The sequence below is a fragment of the Mobula hypostoma genome, chromosome 10 (genome assembly GCF_963921235.1).
Source record: "Mobula hypostoma chromosome 10, sMobHyp1.1, whole genome shotgun sequence".
Classification (NCBI taxonomy): domain Eukaryota; kingdom Metazoa; phylum Chordata; class Chondrichthyes; order Myliobatiformes; family Myliobatidae; genus Mobula; species Mobula hypostoma.
Window position 1 is genome coordinate 84,074,691 of NC_086106.1, and position 17,881 is coordinate 84,092,571.

At 40.9% G+C, this 17,881-nt stretch overlaps 2 protein-coding genes across 3 annotated transcripts in view; one reads left to right on the plus strand and one right to left on the minus strand.

The window, feature by feature from the left end:
• si:dkey-251i10.3 (uncharacterized protein LOC553498 homolog) overlaps positions 1–476 on the minus strand; it is a 58,155-nt gene extending 57,679 nt beyond the window's left edge. The window contains exon 1 of the mRNA XM_063060740.1: positions 411–476. Within this exon, the coding sequence (XP_062916810.1) occupies positions 411–448 (38 nt within the window). The 5' untranslated portion in view covers positions 449–476. The remainder of the gene's footprint in view (positions 1–410) is intronic.
• An 84-nt stretch (positions 477–560) lies between these two features.
• zdhhc9 (zinc finger DHHC-type palmitoyltransferase 9) overlaps positions 561–17,881 on the plus strand; it is a 146,086-nt gene continuing 128,765 nt past the window's right edge. Inside the window, exons 1-2 of one of the 2 annotated variants that reach the window (XM_063060741.1) lie at positions 624–701; positions 7,767–11,201. In XM_063060741.1, coding sequence (XP_062916811.1) covers positions 8,103–9,356 — 1,254 coding nt within the window. In that variant the 5' untranslated portion in view covers positions 624–701; positions 7,767–8,102 and the 3' untranslated portion in view covers positions 9,357–11,201. Of the gene's footprint in view, positions 702–7,766; positions 11,202–17,881 lie in introns of those variants that run through there. The other variant, XM_063060743.1, reaches the window with a different exon arrangement.

The window sequence follows — 17,881 nt, forward strand, 5'->3', positions numbered from 1 at the left end:
AACAGGTTATATACATCTTCTACGTGGATACTACAACTGCATTTAAATATGTTCTAAATTATCTTTTCTAGCGATACACGCAGTGATGGCTAGGTCAAAATTTGTTACTCATCACACAATCACCTTTAAGAAGGTTCTTGGAAAGGGAGCTTACCCCACTATTCCTAACAAATGCTTCTGTTCTCTTGAAAGAGACCAATAATTTGTAATGCCCCTAACTCCAAAACCAAAAAATCACCCGGCTTTCACCTCAGGAATCAGAACAGTGTTGCTGCTCGCTTTCACTATCTGCGATCTGACAACATCGGGGTCCCGATCTCTCCCTGCTTCTACTAATCTGGGACACGATTATAGCAATGCCCTCTCCTAAACACCACAAAAAAATCCATGTGTAGAAAGCTCCTGCCCACCTGGTTAAATCCGCCTCCATCCCCGACTGTCCGGCCATTTCTGCAGCTGCCGGCGCCGCACATGGATCCCGACGAGACACGCTGCCGTCAAGCGACGCACTTCCGCATAACATTGCACTGTCGCAAAACGGGGCGGCGTGCTATAAAATGCGAAGCGGTGGAAGTGGTTGTTGGAGGAATTCGGCGGGTCGAGTCGTGTCTGTGGCGGTGGAGGGATTCTCGGTGTTTCCAGTCGAGTCCCACATCAGGACTGAGAATGTGGTGGGAAGATAGCCGGTGTAAAGAGGAAGTGTAGGTATCTGAGTGACGCGTTAAGGAAGGGAGATGAACCTTGGTGACGGGGATGGATTAAATGGAAAAGCGTGGTGATCAGAGTCAAGTGGGCATTACACAACATAAGTAAGATGGTGTAAAACACTTCATACTGCTGGCACAAAAATATATTGAAGATATCACAGCAACCCTTTCGGGTCACCCACAAAATACAAAGAAAGTGATGAGTAGACAACACAAATTTAGTTTTGATTCCAGGACGGAAGTGGGCCTAGCCTACCTAGTCTATGCTGACAGTTTACTTCATTTCCAGTTTTCCCCACAGTCCATCCGCACGATAACGGAGCAACTTATAGTGGTCAATTAACCTACGTCATTGGCAATTGGGAGGAGACCAGAGCAGGCCTGGAATCAAAGGGAGAACATATAACTTCCATACATAAAACACAGGGGGTTAAAACAGAATTGAACTCTGGTTACTGGAGGCATGAAGCAGCAGCTCCACTGACTCTGCAACGTCACCAGACTTGCCATCCCTAATTTGTCATTGTGCATCCAGATTAATATCAACCACTTGCTAGCCTATCTACTTGAAGCAAAGTGTGGCCCTGTAATAGGGCAGTTCAGGTAACAGAAATTTGCCCTTATGTAATTCACAAATCATACAAAAAATACAGAATATATGAGAAGCAGAATAAAAGTTCACTTGTCAAATTTATGCAGACAATAAATGAAAGAAACAACAAATTTTCTCGCTTTTCCATATGTTCAACTTGTATTTCTTGGTGCATGTGGCTTGTGAGAATTCAATTAGCACGGCGGGTTCAGTTTGCTTCTGCCATCTAGTAGGGTTTTTTAAATAGAATTTTCCATATTCACTTGGCTGATGGTGCAAAATGCATCACGCCACTTGCTGTTCCTCGCCCCATTTCCTGACTAGTCAGATCTTTTTGCAATTCATTATGATCTGCTTCACTATCAATGGGATCGCTAATTGAAAGTAAAAGAAAAGGAAAATGGAGAAAATTTGGAAATTGAGGTTCAATGGGACTTGGGGACGAGTTCAGAATTTACTGTGGGTTAACTTGCAAGTGAGATGAAAGAAGGCAAATGGAATGTTTATTTATTTCAAGGGTATCAAAGTGAGAATGTATTGTGGCTTTATACAGAGCTGGTCAGACTGTATTTAGATTATTGTGAGAAATATTACTATGTAAGGAAAGATGCGATGGCCCTGGAGAGTGGCCAGAGATTTCCAGAGTGAAAAGCTTTCTATTTGAGCATTTGATATCTCCACTTCTGTACTCAAAAGTAATCACATGAATGGGGGAGGGTCTCATTGAAACCTGCTGGTTATTTGTATAGCACACCATGGTGGGCACAACATTGTGGGCCGGAGGGCCTGTGAATGTGCTATAGATTTCTATGTTCTATTTTCCTTCAAAATCTCTGAAAACGAGCAACCAGTTCAAATTCCCGTAATAAACCTGAATAACCTTATAAAGGAATTTCATTGGCTATAAAACTTGATTTTTTTTATAGCCTGACCTGCTGAATTCCTCTAGCATTTTTTATGTGTTATTTTACAAGGGTTTGATGCTGAAGAAAAAGTTAGTTCAATGGTTAAAACTGGTGCTTGAAACATCTGCAGTGAGAACAATAAAGAGCAACAGAGACAAAATTAACATAAGTGCTGAAGTTGTGAGGTCGTTACGAGCTCAAACACTTTATATTCATTGCAGTGATCTGCCTTTTGATGATCACATGTTGTTAGAGCAAGAGCAAGCTTCAGAAAAAAGTCATTGTTTTAGAAACACCACCCGTCCTATTTCAGCCAACAACGAACCTCCTGTCAGACGACTTATATATTGATCAGGTTGTGTCTACCCTAAGCCTTTTTCAAGGATCATCACCTTGTTGCGGTGGACTGGCTTGTCGGATCCTGAGATCCCTAAGGGCGATGCCTTCTGGGGCTTAGCACTTGGTAGGGTCACCTTTGGCAGTAAGGACAAGTTCCAAAGAGCGATACAACCAAGACCTCAACAGTGGAGCTGGTGGAAGCTGATGAGATATCACAATGGCAGTGAAGGAAGAGGAAGGCTGCAGCAGTGAATGGTCCCCAATCTGTAAAGGAGCATGCTGTGGCTGCCCATGCATCAGCCTCACCATGTTAAAAAAAGTCATACACAGGCGTTCTCCATTAAGGGAATAACCCCTTAGGAGAACATCATTCTTGACTTGAGTGATTGCACTACTACCTCTATCCTTAGTGCTAATGATCCCACCCCTGAATGTAGTCTAAAGGTTGGACGTTCACTGCATGATGCCATGAGCTATTACAAGGAGTGATGCACCACAATTAACCAACAAATCTTAGAAAATTTGTGTTTTTGTTCTAAGTTGGAAGTGCTGACAAAATTATGAATTATTACCTTGCTTATCTACTTTATCGACAGGTTCAATAACTACCTTGATGCTAGGATTCATAAGCTAGGCTACTTGCTGTTTTTGTTTCAACAGTGTACTTTGCTCTACTTCACTTTTGCTTTAGAAAATGTACTCACTTTAAAATGCAACATTCTTCACAGATTTCCCAAACTGCCAAACAACACAATTAGCACTGGCAGCTTGCTAATCAAATTTAAATGAGACCCAAACATCAAACAGAACAAACATTATTTTGCTTATGTGGAGCAGAAGTAGCAGTCAATTTGTATTCCTCTTCTTCATTAATCCTTTACTGTAGGATAACTTGCTTTCACTCCATTTGTTTATGTTTGGAAGAGACTAATGTGACCTATATGAGAACTGTGGACTCTTCCACAGGGTGAACAGTGGTTGGTGCATAGTTTGTGAGGTGGTGAGCTCCTCCTGTCATATGGACAGTGATTTTTTTTGTTCCCAATGTATGGACTCGAGGTTTTCAATATCAACTGTTTCTTTGCTACTCTGAGTGGTCAGGGCCAAGGATTCTCAAGAACTAGTGGTGATGTTGCACTTTATCAAGAAAAGTGAGCAAATTCCGTACTTCTATCCTTTGTCAACCTTGTAATCTCTTCCCATAACAGAGCTTGAAATATATTGTGTTGGGCATAACAATTACATGGCCCAATGGAATGGAGTGTAATTAGGGCATCGGTGAGGGGGATATTCACCTGAGAGATGATACTGATATTGGTTCACTTATACTTAAAGTGAATTTGAAGGATTTTTTGCAGACAGCATAGGTAGTATCTTCCCAGTGCTGTAGGAAGACTGGGTTCCAAAAGCAGGAAGCCAGGGATTGCCACTGCCTAGCAGATAAGCAGTTTAGTGTTTCGTTGTAGAGATCAACCTGTTTTGCCTATTCAATACATCCCACATGTGAAAATTGGTCTCATGATACTTGTATTAATTCTTTAACGTGTCAGATACTTTCTGAAACTACAGCGAGATCTTCAGTGAATAGAACTTAAAAATGTGCGTTTGGAAAGCTACGAATAACGTTTCAAAAATAGATGCTCTCCTGACTTTGTCATGCATTTCAGATAGAAAATCGCATATTCAACAACTTTTATTTATAAGGTAATTCCAAATGCTTCATGATTCCTGATAAACTGGGTTCAAATATAAAGGATTTCACAAAATGATTCAGATAGCTGTCACTACTGATAGGGCAAATAGCAAGAGAAGGCTACTGCAGGCTAGCTAATAGAACATCACTGATTTTGGCATATCTAAGAAATCCAAGAGTGAAGAAAGAGAATAAAATGAAGTTGAATGAATATCAGGTCTCAACAAGCTAAAACTGTATCATCTTCGACCTCAAACCTTGTGATTTATGATAATTGGCAGCAATGGCAAGAACTGTCGATCAGGAATTTAATTTTTGTCATCCATTTGGTTGCATTACTGGGAAGTAACTGACTTGCTTCACACCACATCCGTTGAGATCGATGGTACTCAACCTGAGCATGCCATGACAATATTCCCTGTTATATCCTCCCTATCCTTTCTTTTCTGTGTCCTTTCCACTCGGCTTGCCTGGAGGAAAGACCTATCCTTGACACCGTAAGCTGATTTGTAATTACTGCCAGAGGAAAATACTCCCTTACCTCAATCGAGCCTTTTACCTTACTCTACCCTATCAGGATATACACAGTTTCTAAGATTCATTCTCCTCATTTATCATTTACCACTCCCATGACTTTTGGAGGTCTGAATCATGATGGTCTTTGTTTTTCAGACATTGGCAACTCAAGCAACTGGTCATTCTTTATTAACAAACCTTGGTGGTATTGTTAACTTTATCTTGAGCCAAAGGATTAAATTGTTTTCTAGCAAATGCATTGTCATTCACACACAAATGCCTTCCAGCACAAGCCATAATGTTCTCTACAGATCAAAAGTACTGAGATTAGTTGTCATGACTAATTTCTGTTCCATTTACTATCAATTCAATTAATATCAGAATGGAATTGACAGGTGGATAATGCTTCTCTCCCCCCCCCCCCCCTTAGTATTGTACTGGACAAAATCTCCATCCAGTAATTGACTTTATTTCTCCAAAGGTATGCCTGCAATTAGAACTCACCATGTGTTGGAAAATTAATGTGACAGTTGCATGAAATTTATATCAATTGCTTGCTGTAGTCGAAAATTTCACTTGCCTCTGTAAACTGAACTGTGATCAAAATGATTTAGTTTAATTTCTTGGTGGTCTGATCTATACACAGCTGTTAAGATTACAAAGTCAAAAGCACTAAGACTATTAGATGCTGGAGATACTTAGCAAGTTGGACAGTATCTGTGGACAGAGAAACAAAGTCAACGATTCAGGTTGATGATATTTTATTAGAATCTATAACAGTTGCTCTAAGCAACACACACAGAATGCTGGAGGAACTTAGTAGGCCAGGCAGCATCTATGGAAAAAGTACAGGAGACATTTCAGGCTGGGACCCTTCAGCCTGGCCTGCTGAGTTCCTCCAGCATTTTGTGTGTGTTGCTTGGATTTATAGTATCTGCAGATTCTCATGTTTGTGAATATTTACTCTGTTCGTCTCTACACAGATACTGAGTGACCTCCAGCATTTTCTGTTTTTTTTCAGATTTTCAGCATCTGCAATCTTTTTATGGCTAAGATGTAATAGTTCTTCCAAGCTTTATTGAATGTTATTCACTTAATTTAAGATTTACTTTATGAATAACAAAAAATATTCCAAGGATGATTTATGACAGAGAGTTTGGATAGAGTGTTTTACCAGTTAGTTCATCTGGCAAATTATTTAACAGCTACGGTAATACCAATACCAAAACTGTGAATCTCTGTGTTGTGATTACCCTGCCTGAGACTAAGTACTGCTTTTCTCTCATATCAAGAGATCCATTTGATCATTGATAACTTTAAGGAAATAAGACTTCCATTTCATTAAATCCTCCTAGATATAAACAATGTTTTATTTTCCAGTGACATTTACATTTTCATCTTTAAATATTGAGTTGACAGTGCACCTTTCCCGCTTAAGGTGAATAACTTTAAAACAAAATCTCAGTTTGCATATGAACTTTGCCCACCATGGGGTCATCTTTATTCAAGAACTGGGAGTTATAATTGGATTATATTAGTCACAGATACGCAGAGGTTTATTGTTTCCTTCCATACAGATGCTGCATGACCTGCTGAGTATTTCCAGCATTTTCTCTTATTTCAGGTTTCCAGCATCTGCATGTTTTAAAATATATTTTTGGGCTAAGTTCTTCTTCTTTCTCCTCGGGGAGCAGTTTTTAGAAACTATGTGGAAATAATAATAATAATAACACTAATAGTAATCAGGTGCAACTACAATAGTCTTTGCAATTAAGAAGTCTGTTAACTTGCAATTTGCACTTGTGCATGAGGAAGTTGACTCATCAAGAACATTATCGCTTAGGAAAAAAAGCTGAGGTAAAGGAAGAACTTGCATTAGTGACTTCTCAGATACCAGCGATATAATGTCCAAATCTATCATTATTATAGACCATTTGAATAGATAATTGTAGTCTATTTACTGAATTTTTTTTTGTCTTTTGTGAAGCTAGAATAGATTTGGTCCAATTGCAAAATCTGTGAACTATTTATAAAATTAATTAGGGGTTTCAACAGTGCATGCTTTTAAAGAGAAGTTGATACAGCCCATCTGACTCATTGTAATGGACCAGTGTTAACTACTCCCTTGTTGACTGAAAAAAAATGAATGTAGCTGGTGGAAGAAATTTCTATTGTGCTGCTCTCTCTTCCACTATTAATATTAAGAGCACTTTAATTGAAAATGAGTATTAAAATTATAAAGCAGTTCAAAAGCAAGTTTATGTTGGAACATGGAAGGTAAACAGCAAATTCGCCTCCCGAAGCAACAAGTCTACAGCAGATGCCATCCCGTTGGCTCTTCACACAAACCTGGAACATCTGGACAGCAAAGATGCATACATCAGGATGCTCTTTATCGATTACAGTGCAGCATTTAATACCACCATCTCCTCAAAACTAATCAGTAGACTCCTAGACCTGAGCCTCAACATCCCTTTATGTAATTGAATCATGGATTTCCTCACTTGCAGACCCCAATTTGTTCGGATTGGCAAAAATATCTCCTCCACAATCTCCATCTGCGCAGGAGCACCACAGGGATGTGGGCTTAGCCCCCTGCTCTACTTGCTTTACATCTATGACTGTGTGGATAAGTACAGCTCCAAAACCATATACAAGTTTGCTGATGACACCACTATTGGCCATATCAAAGGTGGTGATCAGCATACAGGAGGGAGATTGAAAATTTGGCTGAGTGGCATCTTGTTTCACTGTCAGGAGGGGAGCATTTCACAAAAATTGATTTGGTCCAGGCTTATCTCCAAATGGAAATCAAGGAAGCATCCAAGAAATACCTGACAATAAATACACACAAAGGACTTTACCAGTACAACAGGTTGGTGTTTGGGATAGCATCAGCTCCTGCAATCTGGCAAAGGGCAATGGACCAGGTCCTACAGGGGATTGCAGGGACTCATTGTCACTGGCAAAGATGACGATGAACATCTTTCTAACCTAAAACAAATGCTTCCCAGGTTACGAGAATATGGGCTCAGAGCTAATCAACAGAAATGTGAGTTTTTCAAAAAGGAAATCTCATACTGTGGGCATCTGATCAACAAGGATGGCTTACACATGTCTCAAGACAAGATAGAAGCTGTACTTAAGGCACCACAACCTGAAAATGTGTCTCAGCTGAGAGCATATCTTGGACTGGTGAACTATTACCGCAAGTTCTTGCCTAACCTATCCACAGTCCTACACCCATTAAATGCACTATTTTACAGACAGGGACACAATGGAAGTGGACTGAGAGCTGTGAGAAAGCATTTCAAGAAATTAAAAGACTCATAACTTCTGAAGTGGCTCTTATGCACTTTGACCCCTCCTTACCAATCCCACTGGCTTGTGATGCCTCACCCCATGGGATAGGAGCTGTGTTATCGCATAAGTTTCCAGATGGCTTAGAAAGACCAATAGCCTTTGCTTCAAGAAGGCTAACTTCAGCTAAACGCAACTACGTACGGATTGACAGAGAGGCCCTAAGCCTCGTGTGGGGAGTCAAGAAATTCAGTCACTACCTGTTTGGTCAAAAGTTTACCCTGTTGACTGACCATCAGCTTCTCGTGTCAATCTTCAACCCAAGAAAAGGCATTCCAGTAATGACAGCACAAAGGCTGCAGCGATGGTCTTTTTTCGTAGAAGGTCACATGTATGACATTGAACACAAGGGGACCAAGCAACATGGCAATGCAGATGGTTTGTTACATTTACCACTGCCGACTTCAGAGATAACTACACAAATGGATTCAGCAGAGGTCTTTCACACAACAATAGTTGAACAATTACCAGTGACAAACAGCCTCATTGAAAGAGAAACACGCAATGACCCTATATTGTCAAAAGTGTATGACCTCACGGTAAAGGGATGGCCAGCGCGGGGTAACACACTGTTTCCAGCCTTCTCAGCGAGGAAGGAGCAGTTGTCAGTGTGTTGGGGAACACTAATGTGTGGCTCACGAGTTGTGACCAAGAACTACTCTGGATGTCAAAAGATCCGGAACACACCACCACAAGCTCCTCTCCATCCATGGGAGTGGTCCTCATCACCATGCAATGAGTGCACATCAACTTTGCTGGACCATTCATGGACTCTTATCCTTTTAATCGCCGTCAATGCACATTACAAATGGCCAGAGGTCATCAAAATGAAGACAACCACATCGGAAAAGACCATTACAGTTCTGAGGACCATGTTCGCCAGGAATGGCATACCAGAACAAATCTGCACGGACAATGGACGACAATTTGTCTCTGAAGAATTCCAAAGTTTTGTGAAGAACAATGGAATCAAGCACTTTGCATCTGCCCCTTACCATCCATCCACAACTGGCTCGGCAGAAGGATTTGTGCAGACATTCAAGAAAGCTATCAAGGCAATGGACAGCGAAAATCGACCATTGCAACACAAGATAGACAACTTCCTCCTTGCCTATCATAATGCAGTACATGCAACCACTAATCAGACTCCAGCGATGATGTTTCTGAACAGGAACCTGAGATCCCGCATGGATCTTCTCAAGCCAGATGTATGGCGTGATGTGGAGAGCAGACTTGAATGCTAAGTCAACATGGAGCTTCAGTGTGGGACAGTCAGTTCTTGCACATGATTACCAGACTAAAAAGTGGCAGCCGGGTACAATTTCTGCCATAGACGGGCCACTGGTGTATACAGTGAAGGTGGGAGAGAACGTATGGAGACATCATGTGGACCAAATCCTGGATGCCCAGGTGAAAAACACCACAACACCTTGCAGGGATTCCCCTGACATAGAAGCAAATACTCCTGATGTGACCACATCAGCCTCATCTACAGATGAGCCTGTCATCAGTGCTGAGGACCTACCTGATGTACTTATGGAGACTCATTCCCCAAAGCAAACGTCTCAGGACAGACGTTACCCAGAGAGGCAGAGAAGACCTCCCTAGAGACTTGAGTTATAATCTGATATTATTAAATTACTTTATTATAATTTGTAAACAAATGGTGGGTGTTTGTATGTTAAGGGTAAACATACTTGTTTAGCATAGAACCCAGTAAAAAAAACAGTTGATACACTCTTAAAATAAAAGGGGAGGAGTGTACCGTATAGCCTACATTATAATTAGGGACTACTTTATGTTGCAGTAACACGTCGTTACATGCGCTATTAGGTGTGTATGGATCTTTATGTGTGTGAGTAAAAGTTCAGACTCTACCAGTAAAGAACCATGAAACTTAGCTCCCGTCTCCTGCGTTTTCATCAATAACATAATTGTCTAAATAGGCCACATACATAACATCCTCACTTGCAGACCCCAATTGGTTCGGATTGGCAAAAATATCTCCTCCACAATCTCCATCTACACAGGAGCACCACAGGGATGTGGGCTTAGCCCCCTGCTCTACTTGCTTTACATCTACGACTGTGTGGCTAAGTACAGTTCCAAAACCATATACAAGTTTGCTGATGACACCACTATTGTGGGCCATATCAAAGGTGGTGATCAGCATACAGGAGGGAGATTGAAAATTTGGCTGAGTGGTGTAATAACAATAACCCCTCACTCAATGTTAATAATACCAAGGAACTGAATGTAGACTTCAGGAGAGGGAAACTAGAGGTCCATGACCACAGTATTCATCAGAGGATTGGAGGCGGACACTGTCAGTAACTTTAAATTCCTGGGTGTCACTATCTCAGAGGACCTGTCCTGGAACCATCATATAAATATAATTGCAAAGAAAGCCCCTACCTCCCCAGGAGTCTGCAGAGATTCGGCATGTCAGGAAACACCTTGGCAAACTTCTATAGGTGTGTGGTGGAAAGTGCTGATGCTGCATTACAGCCTAGTATGAGAACACTAATGCCTTTGAGTGGAAAGTCCTACAAAAGGTAGTAGATTCAGCCCAGTACCTCATAGGTAAAGCCCTCCCAACTATTGAGTACATATGCTTGAAACGTTCCCGTAGCAAAACAGCATTCATCATCAAAGATCCTCATGATCCAGGCCATCAAGTAGAAGGTACAAGTGCCTCAGGACTTACACCACCAGGCTCAAGAACAGTTACTACCCCTCAACCATCAGGTTCTTGAACAAAAGGGGATAACTACACTCATTCTGTTTCTGGTGTTCCTACAACCGATGGTCTCACTTTAAGGACTCTATATCTTGTTATTTCTTCCTCCTGTTATTTGTTGCTATTTATTTATATTTGCATTTACATAGTTGGTTGTTCATTGATCCTGTTTACATTTACTGTTCTATAGATTTTCCAAGAATGCCTGTAGGAAAAAGAATCTCAGGTTTGTATGTGGTAACATGTATGTTGTTGTTGAGTGCTGTTGAATCGTCATTGACTAACGGTGACCCTATGAGTGTAATTGTCCATAGGGTGTCTGTGGCAAGATACAGAAGTAGATTCCCAGGTCTTTCTTCTGTACAGATACTGCAGCTGCCCAGGTTGGGGCCCAGCTGGATTCAAACTCAGGACCATCCACCTCAAAGTCCAGTGCCGATGCCATTACACCACCAGCCGACCCAAACTCAGAGGACGTGTATGTATAAGTTTACTTTGAACTTTGCAATGGTTATCAGAACCAACCAAATATGGATTACAGTCAGATGAGTCGCATTCTCAAAGACCAAACTTAATTATAAGCCAGGGATAAAAACATAATAAATAGAAGCCTTGTGTTGAATGTTGTCTCTTGTTACTTTTTTAAAAATATACATTATTCCTGTTTTTGCACTATTTTAATCTATTCAATACACACACACACACACTTACAGTTATTTATTTATTTATCTTTCTATATTATCATGTATTGCATTGAACTGCTAAGTGAACAATTTTCACAACACATGCCGGTGATGATAAACCTTACTCTGATTCTGATGCTGATCATGGCTGACTCTTGCTTTGGAACCATTGTTTTCTCCAAATGCCATATTCTTTGACTGTTCTAATCTTCAAAGACCAATTGATTGCTTCCTTGAATATGCATAGTGATTAAGCCTCCACATCCATACTGGGCTGTGAACTTCAAAGATTCCCTACTGTCTGAGTGAGGAATTTCTCATTTTCATACTACATGGCCAACTTTTTGTATTCAGATTGTGATCACTGGTTCTGGACTAGACAGGCAGGAAAACCATCAACTGTGTATCTACCGTGCCATGCCCCTTAAGGTTTTTATATGTTTCAATGACATATGCAGAAATACTGGATATGGTCCAGGGCAGACTAGTTTTTTTCCATCAATCTTGAAGTGGGGCAAATTATTAGAACTCCCTGTGGTGGTCCCATTTAAATGGAATAGCAAGGAACTCCTTTGGTAATTTACTTTTAACAAAAATAGAAACATTGAGCATTTTTAAAACTGACATCATGTGCTCAATGGGTGCTATTGGTTTTCTGAGGCCTAATCAAACTATTATATTGAAGAATCTTGAATTTCAATCAGTACACCTGGTGACTGTAATTGCGATACATAACTCTCCCAGTCAGTATGAAAGTATGCATGATTGTAACTGTGTGAAAGCAATGTAAATTGTTTTTAATTTGTCATCATGAGCAGTGAGATCAATGTTGATTTAAAGTCAAAATAAGTGACACTATGAAAATCATGCCATCTTCATTACTGGAATAATTTTTATTTATACAACCTTTATGCTACAAATATTATTACAAACCATGAGGAGAAATTACCCTGAAATACTGTCCCTTAGATGGTAATGCTCCAGAAGCACATAGAAAAATCAATAATGCAATGTTTTGCACCAAGGACAAGTTGCATTTTATAATCATATCTATCGTATCTAACCATTAGGATTTAGGGTTATCTTGATACCAATATTCCAATTTCAAATAGAGTCTAGAACTACTACAGCTGTTACCATTTTGTACACCTCTTGTAGAATAGGCATTAACCTTGTGTTCCGAAAGCAGTGAAATTGAATGATTCAAGGTGATGCTGAGCTGCAGTCTCCATCGAGGTTGTGGCACAGGCTTAGTTGATTTTTAGGGTTTTTTTATGTTTGTATGGATGGTTTTTGGGCCAGAGAGGGTAGTTAGGGACCAAGTTAGGGTTTAGGGACAGACAAGTGGAAAGATTAGAGGATGGGTCAGAGTCTAAAGCTTTGTTCCACATTCAAGGATTAGCGACGTCATGGTCAGGTGTCAGGCTAGCAGACCAGTGAGGATGAGGGGTGGAGTTGTTGGTGTGTTCTGGGATCAAAGTTCCATGCGGGCAGGAGAAACGAGGGCCAGTGATCCTCAGATACGTGAATTGCGAGGCAGTAGTTTGAGGTCTAGTGTTCAGGGTCCTGTCATTGGTGAGTCCGGAGCTTGAGTGTTGTATTTTGGGTCCTCATTCATTGTCATTGGCGAGTCCTGGATCGATACTGAGCATCCAGATCAAAGCCCGAAGGTTAATTGGAAGTCCAGAAGTCGAGGTGCGATGGTCAGAGCCCCGAGTCTCCAAATCTCTGCAAGTCCACAGGGAAGTTGAAGACTGAATGCCTGTGAATCCACAGGTCCGCTGGAGACCGAAGAAGGCGACCTGTCCTGGGGTTAGAGGGCCGTGTTTGCGTGTGAGTGGATGTGAAGGAGGAACGGGGTTTGTTTTGCTATTGTAGCTTTGTCACTTGGTGTTTCTGATTTCTTGTGTTCCTTGTTAATCTGCCCTGCAGGGTGAGCTTGCTATGATGGCACAAGAATGTGTGGCAACACTTATGAGCTCCCCACTCCCGTGCACATCCTCAGATGTGTTGGTTGTTAACACAAACAAGGTATTTCACTGGAAGTTTCAATTGACATGTGACAAGTAAATCTGAATCTAAATCTATGTAGGTCATAGTAGTAGAAGCACTTGAATGTGGCTCACTATTTTATCTGAACATGGCCACTGCCTATGGTATTTTTTTTTTCTCTTCATATTTTGCCAACAAACACACTTTCAGTCCATCTCTATGTAACTTGGATCTTGGACTTCTTGACAGAAAGACTACAGTCAGACTGTGTTGACAAGCAACATCTCTAGCTCCATCATGCTGAGCACCAGCGAACCCCAAGGCTGAGTGCTCAGCCCACTGGTGATGCATCACTGTACTGCTAGATCCAGCTCAAACTGAATCATGAAGTTTGCTGATGATGAAACAGTGGTTGGCATCATCAACAACGATGATGAGACGACGTACAGAGAGGAGACAGAGCCGACGTACAGAGAGGAGACAGAGCAGTTGGTAGAATGGTGCGAGCACAGCAACGTGAATTTCAACGTGGGATAAGACTGAAGTGATGATTGTGGACTTTAGGCAGGTACAGGATCATCACTCCTCACTGCACACACATGGCTCCTCCATGGAGACAAAAACACCAAGTTTCTCAGAGTGCACATAACAGACGATCTTACCTTGTCCCTGAACACTACCCTTTAGTCAAGAACGCACAGCAGTGTCTCTGTGTCCTGAGGAGATTGAGGCAAGCAAGGCCCCCCCCCACCCACCCCCATTCTAACCAATTCTTACAGGACCACTGTTGAAAGTATCCTGACCAGCTGCATCACCATCTGGTATGGGAACTGCAAGGCATCTGACTGCAGAACCTTGCAAAGGATTGTGAGGTCTGCTGAGAGGATCATTGGGATCCCTCTTCCACCCATCCAAGATATTTATCAGCAGTGCAGGGTATGCAGGATCACTATTGGATACCAAAGGTTGAAGAGGTACAGGAAATCCAATGCATGCTGGTTGTCTCCAACTGCATACTGCACACCTAGCAAACTGTGATGGCGACATGCTTGAAATAGCACAGTCATAAAGGATTTGCTGCCATGAATCTGATACAATTTTAGTTGGGTATGGTGAAAATACTTTAGGTGGATATAAATCATCTGTGCATGTCCTTTTTGCCAAATGCTAAGCCTGTTTATCTGCTTATATATCATGAGTTTATGTAAATGTAAGGTTCAATTTGGCGTGTATCGTGCAGTTTCACAATTTTGATGAAACTTACTGTATATACCAAAATAATCAAAATTAGAAATTCCCATTTTGTATAAATTGATTTTTACTGTTTTATTCTTTACCTCAAACTTATTTAAAAGCACAACTGGAAGATAGGAACAATCACACAGAATTGATTCCAGAATTAAAAGGAAGCAAATTTTACTCGAAAATCTCAAAATATCAATATCAAGACTACCAGGATGTTGTACCCTTACAACATGATTAGAACATTGTAAGCAATGGATAAAATTATTTTGTAGAATCTCTGGTTACTAATGACTTGTAGTTTACATAACGAAACAAATTATATTTTGCTTTTGAGAGGATACATACACTGGAAACAAACAGAAAGAGGACCTGCATTGACAGGAATTCAATACTAACTATGACCTAATGTTTGTTTTAAGGAATAGGCCTCAAAGCACAACTTAAAATTCATCTGGCCCAGTTGGTGTTAGTGGCCCTGGTCCTGTCCAGATCAGCTGGCAGGGGCATTTGCAGACATTTTTCGCCTTTTGCTTCTATCTGTGGTTCCCACCTGCTTTAACTTCTCTGTGGATTGTCACCTTGTCGCAGTGGAGAAGCTTGTGTGGTCCTGTGATCCCGAGAGCGATGCCGTCTGGAGCTATGCACCTGGTAGGGTCACCCATGATGGTAAGGTCGAGGGTGAGGTCCCTGACAAAGAACAATCCAATCAAGACCTCAACGGTGGAACAGGCGAACAAAGTTACTTCAAACTCAACGGCTGTGAAGGCGGATGAAGGCTGCAACAAATCCATCAGCTCCAATCGTCATGGTTTCCATGCCATTGGAATCAGTTGGTTGATTTGTGAAGTATCGTGTGTTTCTTGGAGTGCAACATCAAGTACACATTAAACAAATACACGCACAGGTGTCTTCGCTCTGTACAGAACGAAGACCATCATCCTCGACCTCGAAGGATAGCCACAACAACAATGACCTGCTTTAAGAAGACCACTGGTACCTAAGAAAAACAAGATAACATGTCTCAACAACTGCCACCAAGTAGCTTTGATATCTGTCACGAAGTGCTTCAAGAGGCTGGTCATGGCACACATTAACTCCAGCTTTCCAGACAACCTTGACCCACTGCAATTCACTTACTACCGAAACAGGTCTATGGTCGACATCATCTCCCTAGTCCTGCACTCATGTCTTGAGCATTTCGGCAGTAAAGACACCTACATCAAACTATTTATTGACTATAGTTCTGCCTTCAATATTATAATTCCAAAGACATTCACTTCCAAACTCTGGACCCTGGGAGTCAATGCCTAACCCTGCAAATTGATCGCTGTCTTCCTGACTAACAGACTGCAATCAGTAGGGATAGGCAGCAACAGCTCTGCCTCTGCCATAATTACTCTGAAGACTGATGCTCCACAATGCTGCATCCTCAACCTGCTGCTCTACCTGTATATTTACTGCTCTGTGTCTGTATTATGCTAGTTTGCAGACGATACTATTGTAGTAGGTTGTATTGCAAATGACAATGAGTTGGAGTACAGGAAGAAGCTTAGTATCAGGGTGTACGACAACAACTTCTACATCAATGCCAGCAAGACAAGAGAGCTGATCACTAGGGAGGGTGGGGCTGGAGTGTGTGGGTGGGTGGAGTGATCTACAGGCTTCTGTCTATATCAGTGGGTATTGAGATTGAGAACTTCAGATTCCTGGGACTGAACAGCACCAAAAGCCTGTCCTGGCCCAACCATTTAGATGCCATGGCCAAGAAAGCTCATCAACACCTCTACTTCCTCAGAAGGCTAAAGAAATTTGGCATGTACCTGTCAATTTTTACCAATGTTTATTGATATACCATAAAAAGCATCCTACTGGATGCGTAACGGCTTGGTATAGCAACTGATTTGCATGTGATTGCAAGAAACTGCAGAGTTGTGGACATGGTTCAGCATTTCACAGAGCTCTGTCTATAATTCTCACTGCCTCGGTAAAGCAACCAGGATTATCAACAGCCCTGGAAATTCCCTCTTCTATTGGAAAGAAGATACAAAAGCCTGAAAGCAGCTACCTCCAGGCTCAAGGACCGCTTCTACCCACTGTTATAGAACTATTAAATGGTTCTCTTGTACAATAAGAGGAATTCTTGACCTCACAATCTACCTCATTATGATCTTGCACATTATTGTTTATGTCCACTGCATGTTCTCTATAGCTGCCACACTTTATTTTGCATTATTATTGTTTTACCTTATCGGACCTCAATGTATTGTGTAATGATTCAATCTGTGTCAACAGTGCACAGAACAAGCTTGTCACTGTATCTGAGTACATGTAACCATCATAAACCAATTCCAATTCAATTAATAGAAAATTGGAAAGGGAATTCTGGAACTTCTGATTCTTATTAGAATTTAGTTGAAATTACTTCTCCAAAGCTGTGACATTACATAATTCAGCTAGCCATAACCATGAATAACAACAGATTGAGGGGGTAAAAGGACAAGTGCAGTCTGAGGTAATCAGTAACTAAATGATTGATGGTTCATGGGCTGTTTGTGGAAATAAAATGACAGGTCTGAGATAGAATTAGCGTTATAATTTCAAAGCCATATCTTGGATATATCTAGAACGAGAGTGGCTGGATTACGAGGGAGAATAAAAGCAGCTTGAATTGTTAATTTCAGAAACCTACAGTTAAGGAGATAAATTGTTGGTTTCACGCAGGTTTCTGACGTCTGATCTCCCTTGATGCGTGTTTTTTCCAGCTAAATTTCTAGAAATTATAAATGCAAAATATAATCAAATTTAAATAATAGAAGTCTTGTATTACTGACGCAGATGCCATAAATTCATTCCGACAGTAAATCATACCCCATACCTCAGTGCCAGAGCATTAATTGGCCATTGCTTTTTTTTGGCAAGTAATAAATGGTTTCAAAACATACAATTTGCGTCACTTCAGACAAGCTTTTAATGCTACATTTAATTCATAGCTACTGTGCAAATGTGGAAACTTCACGCCATTCAATGGATTCAATGATTAATTCATTTGAAATATTGTTATAGCGAAGATAACGCCTGCATGGTGCAATTCAAACGTCTATTTTATTTC